A 12,375-nucleotide genomic window follows, 5' to 3' on the forward strand; every position below is an offset into this window, starting at 1 on the left:
CATGTTCCAAACATCCCAGGAGTGAATAATTCATTCTGCCAAAACAACTGTGCTGTTCCTGGGGAAAAAAGGTTAAATACCAGTATTGCTAAAGGTTGACCTGCCCATACATCTTCTCTGTTCTGTCATAACATTCAGCTGGGAATGTCCCATTATTTCTTACTCAATTTATATGCTTCTGACTGCATTAGCTCTCTAGAGATAGTAACAATTCTTGACAGTTCTTCATCTCTACTTAATATTTTGTGTACTAGGAGAAGTTTGTTTATTATTCATTTCAGAGCTGACAGTTCACCAGTTCACCCTTCCAGTCCTGCTGGCTGCAGTGCACTGGCATTCCCAGAGTACTGCTCAGTGATGCCATCCAATCTAGAGTTTAAAAGAACCTGCCAGACATCTAAGTAGAGAATGTGAGGAAGCCCCATGGTGGAAAATTATTGCCCTATACAAATATATGATATGCTTAAAGCCTGAACTCAGTGATTCTTACTCAATGTCTTCTTTATTGAGCAAGGCCTTGAAGTTTTTAATGATACACATAATTGCAATTCAAACACCCTTGATTGGAACCATAATACACCTTTCTTCTTATATTTGTTTTGCTCCCCTGGGGCCTTTTTTCTGAAAGTACAAAATTATAATCAAACATGTAATTAGTTATGATGAGAACATTGTCAGGAGGGCTTCCTGCTTTGTTCCAGTTTCTGAAAGTTAGGCTCTAGAGATATAGGTAACCCTCTTCATTTCTTCCTTCTTCATCCCATTTTTTACTCTTTGTCCTCCTTCTTGGGTTAAAATAGCCGTACTTCTGGAAAATGTAACACTCTGCAACTGACTGTTATCAGGTACAGAGACACAGCTGAACTTGTGGAGAAGGTGGAAGTACAACTCTTCAGAACAATTATGTTAATTAAGAGAATAAGCCCTTCCCTTTCTGTAACAATGTAGAAAAACATTTAATGTACTGAATATACAGTGGAGAACCACAGAAAGAGTGAAAATCAGCTGAGAAAACTCCATGGTGAAGTTCTTGACCTCTGTAGCTCTCATAAAGTTAAATTTTTGCAGTCCTTAAACTGGTTAAAATTTTATTGTTGGTCTTCAAATTTAGTCTTCTCTAAAGGCTGTAGGCTTGAGACATTTATTCACATTTCATCAGGCTAGAAATAACCCTCACTTCCACTCCTCTCCAGTCCTTCTTTTAAACCCAGCATCTGCATATAGTAAATAAATAAAAGTTCAGTAGTAATGTTCTCTTAGCATCTTGGCAGAAAAAAGAAAGAAAAGGAAGGAAGGAAAAGAAAAAAAAGAGTGAGACAGGTTATTGGAGGTTATTAACTAAATACCAAAGAGATTTTCCCAAGAAACCCTCTGTTCCAGTCACTCCAAAACCGTGCATGTGTTAGATTTTACTTCTTGGTTTCTAAGGGGAGATTTTGCCAATATTTTCAAATAACCAACACATTGATAGCTGCAGCCTCTGGAGCAATGGCCTGGGAGTGGGATCTGGGTCTGGCCACGAGCAACTCTGGGAGGTGCAATGGGAGTGATTCTGGGATTTCTGAGTGATTCTGGGATTTCTGAGTGATTCTGCCCAGAAAGTGTGGCAAACAAAGCCTGAATATTGATTGCCACACACCAAGACACAAGTGCAGCTTTCCTGGGAGGGTTTCCTCCATGGATCTCTGAGCGTCATTGGCACAAGGAAGAAGCTGCTGATTTTGCAGACATTCCTTCCCCAGCCTGATAAGTTTATGTGTATTGTTTAACATGATAATGTAGCAAGCTGTTGTTTTGTGGTTTGAAAGCCAGCTGCATTTGATTGATGCCAGGAATGGAAGTGTTTGTAAAACGACACTGAATAAGATGTAGTCAGTTTATGGGCCTGGGGAAATGAATCTTTTATGAAGAATAAAAGTTTATGATGAAGGAGAAATACTGAAGAAGTGTACACCTTGAATGAAGCTCTTTTGGACTGGATGTCTGTTGCAGAGCCTTTCAAAACATACATTTGGGCCACCTTACTTTTAAGAAGGAGATCTCTACATAAACATTATCCTTTGTGGTGGTCCAATCCCAATTTGTCATTTATGTTCTCTCTGTGGACACTTCAGTTAGGATAGGGAATTTCTTCCCTGGAAATCTAGCTATTAGACTTCTCCAAGGTCTAATATTCCAGGTGTATGTTTTAACTGCTGGATTAAAGCTCTTGTGGTTTTTGAGGCATCAGCCACAAATATGAAGCACATGAGGGGTGCAGTTTTCTGTATTGATTTCCAAACAAAAACCAAATACAACCTCTACTAATACATAACAACATCTAAAGACAACCCCACATTTTATGTGCATTTTTTACACATAATGAGGACTTGTGAGAATAGAATAACTTTAAAATTAGATTTAAATTCCACTTTGATGGTAGCCAGAAACCAATGCCAAAAAACTTTTGAGAGAAGAAGCGTAGAAAAAAGATGTATCTAATTCTCTCCAGCTTTACTCCTGGAGCTGGCATCTCTATGCAAAAAGAATATAAAATTCTGCTAATCTGAGTTGCTGGAATTCTTATCTGTATGCACCAAAGGATTGATTGCAGGGAACAAGATAATGTCTAGTGAGTTGAAAGGTTAAAGAACTGCAGCTGGCAAATCAGAGTCAGATTCAGCCATTGTGTTAAGCCAGTTCTATGCCAGAGTAACAAGAGATTAGGGGATTTACATCAGATCTTAAAATTTACATGTGCCTTCCACTGTTTTATCATCAGACATATTTCAGTAGGACAACTGTATAAATAGGATTTCTATTTGAATATATATATTTGAACATATATATATATATGTTTCTAAACCTCTGCTGAGCATCAGCTCATCTAATAGATTTATAATAATAGCGACCTTGTAGTCATTCAAAATGTTTTCTACTGTACTTGAGTATGGCATCATATTAAAGTGCATTCTTCAGGAAACCATTGTGTACTGAAATACATTTAATTTCACATGAACTTGGGCACTCTTAAAGAGATTTGCCTTAGTCCTTATTTATTTCACTGAAACCTTGTGATTGGGAGATCCTTGTGAAACATGTTATCTAACATTGATACATTAAAAAATCTTCTGAAAAATGTGATAAATTTCTAAAAACAGTACATTATCCTGTACTTGTGAAAAGAGGATGAATCTTAATTCTTCAAAAAAGAAAGCAGTTCTTTTCTGTCTTTTCTTCTCAATCAGTCTCACACAAAGTAGGTGAAAATATCAGGGCTGAGATCTTGTAACACTGGAAAACATGGCATGGTATCCAGTGGTAAGCTTCTTTTTGAGCTGTCTGACCTTTAATCACTGCTGAATAAAACCAACATGCTGTCAGGGCTCTGCTATTTTTCTCAAGGGGGTAACTCTGCCCGAAGTAGCAATGAAATAAAACCTTTGAGAGCTTATATTCAAGGTCACTACAAGAAGAGGCAACACTCTGTACTCTGGGAACTACAACAAAAGGAGAAAAAAGACAAGAAGAAATGTATCTAAACAAGACAGTTGAGTTTGTTTAACAGTGTCAAACAAACAGTTTTTATATCAATCTATAACTGAAACTGGGTTTGTTTTGATTTTTACCATAATATTTCATTTTTATTTGATTTTTTTAAATCTAAGACCTTCAGAAAGAAGACAAACTCACTGTACATGAATGATACATATTTATTTTATTGAGGAACTTGCAATCTAATGTCTTGGGCCCTGTCTGTATCAAGTTTTATCCTCCTGTAGTCATTTTGCCACAGAAGTCTCTGTGAATACTGAAAACTGATGCTATGGTCTTACAGACCTATAGAGAAATGAAAATGCTGTATTTAAAATGTGTTGACCATGATAGTTTAAAATAATACTTGCCCAGTCTGTGGGGAAAAGATGAAGGTGAGCTCCTACAGAGGAATTAACCTGTAGCAAAGAATTATGGCTCACTCTGACACTCACAGGAGATAATGGTGACAGTGCAAAGTTACTTCAATGGAAATGGTGTAGATCATGGAATCTGATAAATTGCTTCAGTTGGGATTTTTAGGCCAAAGACTGGATCCCTTTCTAGATTTCTTACTTTATAGTTTGCTAATGTCTCACACTAATCTGTTACTTAACAGATTATTCATTATTGAAATGAATTTATTGATTTGATCATGGCTTTTTTGTTATTTGGTAGAATCTCAGCTCAATATTACCAGAAATACTTAATCTTGCTGTGACCACATATTATTTAGTTAGATTGCTTTTCAAACTAATGCTTACATTTACAATGACAGATGAACTGATGAAGAAATCATTTTGGTCTAGGGGTGAGCATCTCACAGTTCAGCCCAGGCGTCTCATTGTGCCCTTTCTTTGTTTCTCAGTGTACTGTACAAAGCTGATAAAATGCTGACAGAATTTTGCAGCCTCTGGGCTGCTGTCTTGGGGAGAGGAAAATCCTTGATCCAGGGATGCAGGATGTGCTCCCCTCCTAAGCACAGGACTGTTCTTCGATCCTCTCTCTAAACTGTGATAAAGAAACAGAGTGAGGTTTTTCCTCTGCACAGCATTTAGGAACCTGTGCAGGGAATTGCATTTCCCTTACTGCAATCTCCAGCAGAACTGTTTGCTCAGGGAATTTCCTGTCAGGGAAACCTTCAGCACAGAAGGACAGTGGGGCAATAAAGATGGGGGGCTTATTGTTGTTCATAAAATAAGCTCATAAATTTGTACAAATTGAAATTAGAACGATGTAGGCTTTAATAATTACAACATTTCTTATTGACAGACATGACATCCAATACATTTTGAACTGCAACACTTCACCAGGCAAATAGAGAGCTGTTATTTCAATATTGTTGTTTTCATTGTAGCCACCTGTGTATTTTCTGTCTGCAGAATTTAAAGTGGAAGAGATACATCTGCAGTTCATTTAGTGAAATGCAATTACTATGGATGTCTTCAAAGCACAGAGATACAGGGAATTTGTGTTAGAGCATACGAGTCTTCTATTGGCTGAGTAACAAATACTCACTCTCTACAACTCCCTAGAGGTGGCTGTGCTCAGGTGGGGTTGGGCTCTTTCTCCAGGAACTGACAGAACCAGAGGTCACAATCTCAAGCTGCACCACGGGAAATACAGGTTGGATATTAGGGAAAAGTTTTTACAGAAAGGGTGATAAAGTTCTGGAGTGGCTGCCCAGGGAGGTGGTGCAGTCACCATCCCTGGATGGGTTTGACAAAGCCTGGATGTGGCACTGGGTGCCAGGGTTGAGTTCAGGTGTTGGGGCTGGGCTGGACTCGATGATCTTGAAGGTCTCTTCCAGCCTAGTTAAAAAAACAAACAAACAAACAAAAGTAAGGATAATAGGAACAGAAGTGCAACCTAAATATCAGGTGGAGCTGCTCAGTTTGAGAGGATTTTTTGCTCAGTGCCTGCTGTGTGTGCCCCTTTCCCCAGGAACCACGGTGATGCGCATGGCAGCGTTCGACGCCGACGACGCCAGCACGGACAACGCCCTGCTGCGCTACAACATCCTCAGGCAGACCCCCACCAAACCCTCCCCAAACATGTTCTACATCGACCCAGAGAAGGGAGACATTGTCACAGTGGTGTCCCCAGCGCTGCTGGACCGGGAGGTGAGTGAGCACTTTCCTCTCTCCAGTCCCACATTTTAATGGTTGTGCTCTGGGTGTTGTTGTGTGGGGATTCAGGTGCTCACTTTTGAGGGTGCTCATTTCTTTTAAGAATTTTTTTTTTTATTTCTTACTTAGACCTAAGAAGTTCTAAGCTCTGATCAATGTTTATGAATCTAGTAGTTCATAATTTCTGTGCAAGACATTTAGTGCTGTGTGGTGAGAAAGAAGATTTCAGGATTAAGTGGACTTCAATTTAGAGTTAGTAATTGACACCCAGAGCTAATTGTGCATATAGCTCACTCTGAGGTTATTAGTATAGTGCTCTATATCTTTCCTAGAATATTTTTATGAGTGGACTTAATGATCTGATTAGCTTGGTGTACCCCATAGCCAAAAAAAGGAAATACAAGAAGGGGTAGGGAAAGAACAGGTAATTCTCAGGTGGCTTTAAGGTGAATTGCCATAATACCAAAATCTATGCTTATAACACATCATTAACATTATGAGAGCATAAATTGATGGCAAAGAAAGCTTAGGTATGATCAGTTCATGTTCAGAAGATAATAAAGTAGAGCCAATCTGTTAATCCAAAGGTTTAGATACCGGAATATATAAAATCTTGGCACCAGAAAGAGTTACTCTATAAATCACAATTTCCTTTGATGAAGTAGCCCTGAGTGCTCTTAGATTCTTGGAGACATCCAAATTCTGTTCTTGCAGGATGTTTCAGGCGTGTGCTGAGTCACTGAGCTTGTCTTCTAAGTTGATTAGACTCCGGATTGTCCAATATTCTCAATATTTGGCACATTATTTTTCATTTTACCAGGTGAAAATGCTGCCCATACACTTCCCTTTCTAGGTGGGTGGGTTTTTTCTACAGGCTTTTCCAACAGCAAATATTTCATGGGTAAATCAGGCACAGATACCAGGCACACAGTGCAGTAAAACTAAGGGTAAAACTAATGTCTGGGTCTGAATGTCTGTGTTTTTAAGTTTAAAGAGATTCTAACTTTATTCATGTTTGGGTGGCTGGCCACAGAATGGTGCCCAAGTTAAAGCTTATAAAATCACTACCTTTTCTCCGTCAAGTTTCCCTTCTAAATTCATCGTTTCAGTTCAAAACCTTTTTACTGTTTTCTAAAGACAGTTTTAGGTATTTTTATTCCTCATAGATAACCATTCTCCAGATTAAACCAATTTACTCAAAATTAGAAAATCAATGGAAGGGAATGAGCATGGCTGCTTTTCCCAGTGCCTTCCAAAGGTCACTGGTGATTCATGAAATAATGATGCTGTCTCCATGCAAGAAACCTGGCCTCAGTCAGATGGGTGTTATGGCTGGATAGTATATCCTGAGAGCAGGGTCTGAATGCCTCGTGATTTTTAATAATCACCAATTTCATACCTTTACTTTGAAGGTGACATGACAAGCTGGGATCTGTTGAAATTCCAGAGCAATTTTTATTGTTCCAAATCTGAGTGGTTTACAGGACAAAATGTGTGGTTGTGTACAATTTTAACACTAAAATTAAGTATGATCTGCAGTTAAAATCCAGTCTCGCTTTGTCTGGTCAGAGGAAGGGCTTTGGGAAAAAGGATGTTTATCTTTTCACAGTCATCTTTGTGGGTTCAGCCTCTTCCCCTTCCTGCCCAAATGTCTTGACTAGAAACTGGTGGCCAGGCCTCCTTTTTCAGATCTGTGGCATTGCCATTCATGGTCAAAGAAAATTAATAACTTCTATTTTTTACCATAATTGCAGCTTTTAGAGACAAGCAGCCTCATGGTTTTATTCATGAAAAAAAAATCTGGGTACCAATTTAATATTGATGTAATATAAATAACACTTCTGTATTTCTGTGTGGCTCATGAAATTGAATTATTATAAAAAATTGTCTGTGTGAGGTGGGGACAGAGGGGAGTAAAATGTGGAGGAGGAAATGTCTGAGTAGTTTAGGAGGAAGAAATGTCTGACTGGGGAATTCTTGCTTGGGGAATAAGGTGTCTACCCATCACCAGGTTTGGATGAGTGGCTTTCTGGAAAGGTGTTGGGCTGGAGGGAGCACCATGTGCCATTCCTCTGCAGGATAACTGCTGGTATTAATGCCCTTTTACTGGGAGCCTGTGTAAATCCTAAATGTTTTGGCCCCTTGTCATAATCTCACATGAAATGTGTTGTCGAAACATGGGAGGAAGAAGTGTTCTTTCCCCTGAAAGCCTTGCTAGAAGGTGTGAAACACAAGCTGGAGGTTGAGGACAAAATCCTCATGAAGGAGAATTTGTGAGTCAGGAATGGTTTTATCTCAGCAATTCTTATCTTGCCTTTCTTGGCACCTCAGAGCACAATGTGCTATAGTAGACACACAGAGGAAGCAGCAAACCCTTCTATCAGCTTTTCCACTGCCTGGAAAAGAGAATGGATGTTGAGAGCAGCTCAGCTGATCCTGTTTGATGACTGGAATTTGAGTCAGCAGCGTTTCCAGGTGTAGCTCATGGATGTACACGCAGCCTTTGTATAGCAGTTGAGGGGAAAGTGAGATTGTGCTGGGGAATTCCACAGCCCAGACACTGCAAAAACTGGTCCTGGTGAATGTGATTATTCATGATTTTCAGTTCCAGCCTGCAGCTTCTCCTAGGTTTTACTGAAAACTTTCACTGTCTGTGATTGTAGGTGTGCCCTTTAAAATTGTAGCAGCCCTAGACACCAATTAAGAAGCTGAATTAAAGTAAAAAATTCTCTAGGATGGACATGGAGAAAACTGCTTTTCATCATTAATGTGATTATGCACCAGAGGTTTACATGAACTCTTTCAAAGCATGTTAGAACACTGACTAAAATTAGTCCTGTTTTCCCTCTCTGTGTAACTTTTACCACTGCTTGGTCTGTGATGCTTTTGGGAAACTCTTCACTGCATTTAACACAAGTTAGCTGAATATAAATTGTTTGAGGGGTGGTTTTGGACTTTTTGTTTTGGTTTGGTTTTTTTGTTTTTTTTTTTTTTTTCATTTTTAGTATGATTTATTTCATGTCTGTGCATCAGAGGGAACAGGAGACTGAAGGTTTTGCCCAGTGGGGGAGACTGAGATGTGGACATAGAAAACATCTTGCAGGTTTTGCCCACCCTGGATAGTCCAAATTGTTTCTCCATGCTTCAGCATTTTCAGAAATGGAGCTATTGGCATTGCCTAGAAATTCTTGTTTCAGAGCAAAGAACCAAAATAAAGGCATTTACACTAAAATTAAATAAAGTTTGGACATCTAGAGAGCTCAGTCTTTAAATCCAGTGATGCTGATGGGAGATCCATTAGTAAGCATCTAATTTAACAATATTAAGAAACCAAAATGAAAGAATACTTTTATTTCTAAAGTATTATCAGGGGGAAAAAGTTATTTCTAAGGAGATACTTTCAAAATAAAATAAAATCCTTCTGTCCTGTCTGCACAAAAAGGGTGTGCAGGAACCCCCCAGACTCCATCCAGCAGGATGCTGAGGGAATGCTTCCTGCCTCCAAGGAAACAGCACAGTGGAGGATTTGTATTTATACACCAGCAGATTTTTCAGTTATAATTTTTTTAGATTCAAAATTGTTTCCAAAAGTGCATGATCCTGGGGGTTTAAAGCAAAACTCAGGTAATTTCTCAAAGAACATCCATTTTCATTTTCAGAAGGCAGGTAAGGACACATTTTTGAAGATTAATGTGGCGCTTTTTTTTTTTTTTTCTTGTGGGAGTTAGGCATCCTTGAATGTGTCAGTAATAAAGATTGAAGAGTGTTAGGGGGCAAATTGTACCTCCAGGTATCAGTTGGAGAATACATTTTGATTCATAAATTCAGAGGAGAAGGATGCCCTCCATCAAAATATATGGTCTAAATGACACGAAATAGAGCACAACAGGGAAAGAGAGTAAAAAAGCAAGAAAAACAGGGGGAGGGGAAGAAGTTGGAAGGAAACCTTGAGGAAATGTCTTAAATTTCAGGGATGGAGACTCCAGTTCAAAGTGACACTTCCCTGCAGTGAGAGGAAAATAATGCTCCTCATGTGCATAAGTGAAGAAAACACTTGTGGTCTTGTAGAATCAACTCTGAAATTTCCTTTATGGGTCAGGAATTGGGTTTTCTGCTTGCCCACAATGCTGTTTTCCCAGTGTTACAGACCCCTGTGCTCCATAGGAAAGCAACTGCAATTTGTATAAACTTCATGAGTAAAGTACCGAAAGAAAGCTGTCACCACAGTTGCTTAAGTGAAATATTTACTTCTCACAGTTTGAGAAGTAACCTGCTTTTGCTTTTGATAGGAACTGCTGTGCTTAATTTGAGTTTGAGTTAACAAATGGTTTGAGCTGTCTGCTGCACGCTGATCTGCGTGCTGGCACACGTGGTTTTAAACACCTCAAGGAAACCAGTTCAAGTGTTCTGTGGTTGTGAGAGGCCCTGGGCTGGACTGGGGTGAGTGAAATGTGTGTTCTGCTGTGGGGATGACTCTGGTGGGCTTCACAAGCTCAGGAGGCAGCTGCTGTGCTCTGTGACCATTTGAACCAATCTTGGTGCATCAATCTGCCATGGTTTGAATCATAAATACTTTTCCCTCTCTTTATGACTTGGAAGAATGGAGCTGAAAGCTTTTAGCCACGAACTGTGAGAAAGCTGGAGTTGCATAAGCCCCCAGTGCTCGTGTTTGTGTGAACTGCCCACAATAACAAAGATGGTTTGGGGTCTGGAGCATCTCCCTGGTGAGGGGAGGCTGCAGGAGCTGGGCCTGGTTACTCTGGAGAAGGGAGGGCTGAGAGGGGATCCCATCAATCCTTACAAACATTTCCAAGGTGGGTGCCCAGAGAATGGTCCCAGACTCTTTTTGGTGTGTTCAGCTGCAAGACAAGGAGCAATTGCCATAGAATTAAACAGAACAAGTTCCACCTCAACATGAGGAATAATTTTCCCTGGAGGGGGCAGAGCACTGGAACAGCTGCCCAGGGAGGGCATGGAGTTGCCTCTGGAGGCATCCCAACCCCACCTGGACACTTTTCTTGTTGAATGGAACAACATTCCTGCCTTGGCAGGGGCTTGGACTGGACAGTGTCCAGAGGTCCCAACCCTATTTTATGACTCTGCAACAGTTGGCTGAGCCTCCCTGTTAACCAAAGGCTCTTAAACCACACCTGCAGCAAAAAGCAGAGTGAAACACCCAGCCAGTGCCTCTTCTGGCTGGGAGGGATGCATGGCTGTCCAAGTTTTCAGGTCAGCAGTAGCACACTGCTGGTGTGGAGCTGGGGCAGAAATGTTCTTTGCAGCATGGAGCAGCTCTGCTGGCATCAGTAAATCACAGTGCTCAGGTCCAAAGGGCTTAACTTCTCTGAAGGGGAAAATAGAAAAATCTCGTCCACTTCTGCATGTGGAGACCACCCTTTTTATTAATATTTTCCCTTTTGGAGATAGGTGTCTTAAGCAGTCAATATACTTATTACCTACTCGATCTAAATGCAAATGCTGAACCAACAGTGCACTCTCATTTTTAATGAAAAGATATTAATCTTTTCAGCAAATGCATTCCACATTTGATCTTCGTATTAACCTCTAACATATTCATATTTACAGCAATTGTGGGAAAACATATACCTTGGAGCATATCAGCTCTGAGTTGGAATAATTGTGTCATTTTGTCTTGTCTTCTCTGACAGAATTCCTGCTTGCACACCTTTAACTTGTTTTGCAGTATGTAAATTCCAGAGCTGATCCTCAGTTTCTATGGTTTAAGGGGTTTTTGTAATAGATACAGCAATATATTTCTTTCTGCTTAAAATACAAGATAAACAAGCTATTCACCATTTCCCCTTAGTTAATGCATTTCTTACATTCTGGTTTCTGATGCTTGTAAAATAAGCAGCAGAGGGTCTTGAGCCAGAGAAAACTCATGGGCCTTTGGTCTCTTTTCAGAGAGTATTCCATAGCCCATTATATCTGAAATATTAAAAATGGGGAGAAAAAACATCTGCCAATTATAATGTTATTTACGGAAAAGTGGACAGAGAGATTATAAGTGCTTCTTAGTGAGATGTAAAATCATATTTAAAGTTAATTTTATGATGAATTTTTCAGTATTTGGGCTTAAATGCCTGCAAGTGAGGAAAAAAAATCTTAGTTTACCAGTAATTTTTAGCTTGATTCCTATTATGTTTTTGATGAGAAAGCTCATTAACCTGTTCTTGAATCTTGAAAGAAGCTGTGCAAAGGAGAAATAAAAGTCAAAATTATATGTCAAAATATGAGTAGTATGGTTCAGGTTACAAACAGGAAAAGCTCTTATTGAGGATATGTATGTTCATTAAAAAAACAAATCTGATCGCTTTGAAGCTGTAGTGGCAGAATTCCTACAAATCTTTCATGTCATTTTTAGATAATTTCTAATTTAATTTAACACATATCTTGATAGTCTGATAAAAAAAAAAAAAAAAAAGAAAATTATCTGCCAATATTAGAACCAGAGTTTCTTTTCTGTAAAAAAAAAAAGAGGGATGAGCATATCACATCAGGGATCCATTCCTGCACCATGCTGCTGTCTCCTCCTGGGCTGGGAATGCAGTACCCAGACCCCGAGGCAGATAAATCCCTGCATGGATTTTCTTCCCAACACGGAGCACAAGGTGTGAGAATCCACATCTGCCACAAAGATGAGCAAACACATTTGCTGTCTTCGTGGATGAACAGCTCCCTGCAGAAGCTGCTGCTTGTACTCTGTGTTTTG

General features: G+C 39.5%; 1 protein-coding gene across 3 annotated transcripts in view; it reads left to right on the forward strand.

Moving 5' to 3' along the window:
- Positions 1–12,375, forward strand: part of CDH13 (cadherin 13) — a 449,953-nt gene that overhangs the window by 306,045 nt on the left and 131,533 nt on the right. For all 3 annotated transcript variants that reach the window (XR_008432843.1, XM_053952983.1, XM_053952984.1), the window contains exon 7: positions 5,458–5,636. Coding sequence is in view for 2 of the 3 variants with exons in the window: in XM_053952983.1 (XP_053808958.1) it covers positions 5,458–5,636 (179 nt within the window). In the remaining variant the exon portion in view is untranslated. The remainder of the gene's footprint in view (positions 1–5,457; positions 5,637–12,375) is intronic.

The sequence above is a fragment of the Vidua chalybeata genome, chromosome 11 (genome assembly GCF_026979565.1).
Source record: "Vidua chalybeata isolate OUT-0048 chromosome 11, bVidCha1 merged haplotype, whole genome shotgun sequence".
NCBI classification, from domain to species: domain Eukaryota; kingdom Metazoa; phylum Chordata; class Aves; order Passeriformes; family Viduidae; genus Vidua; species Vidua chalybeata.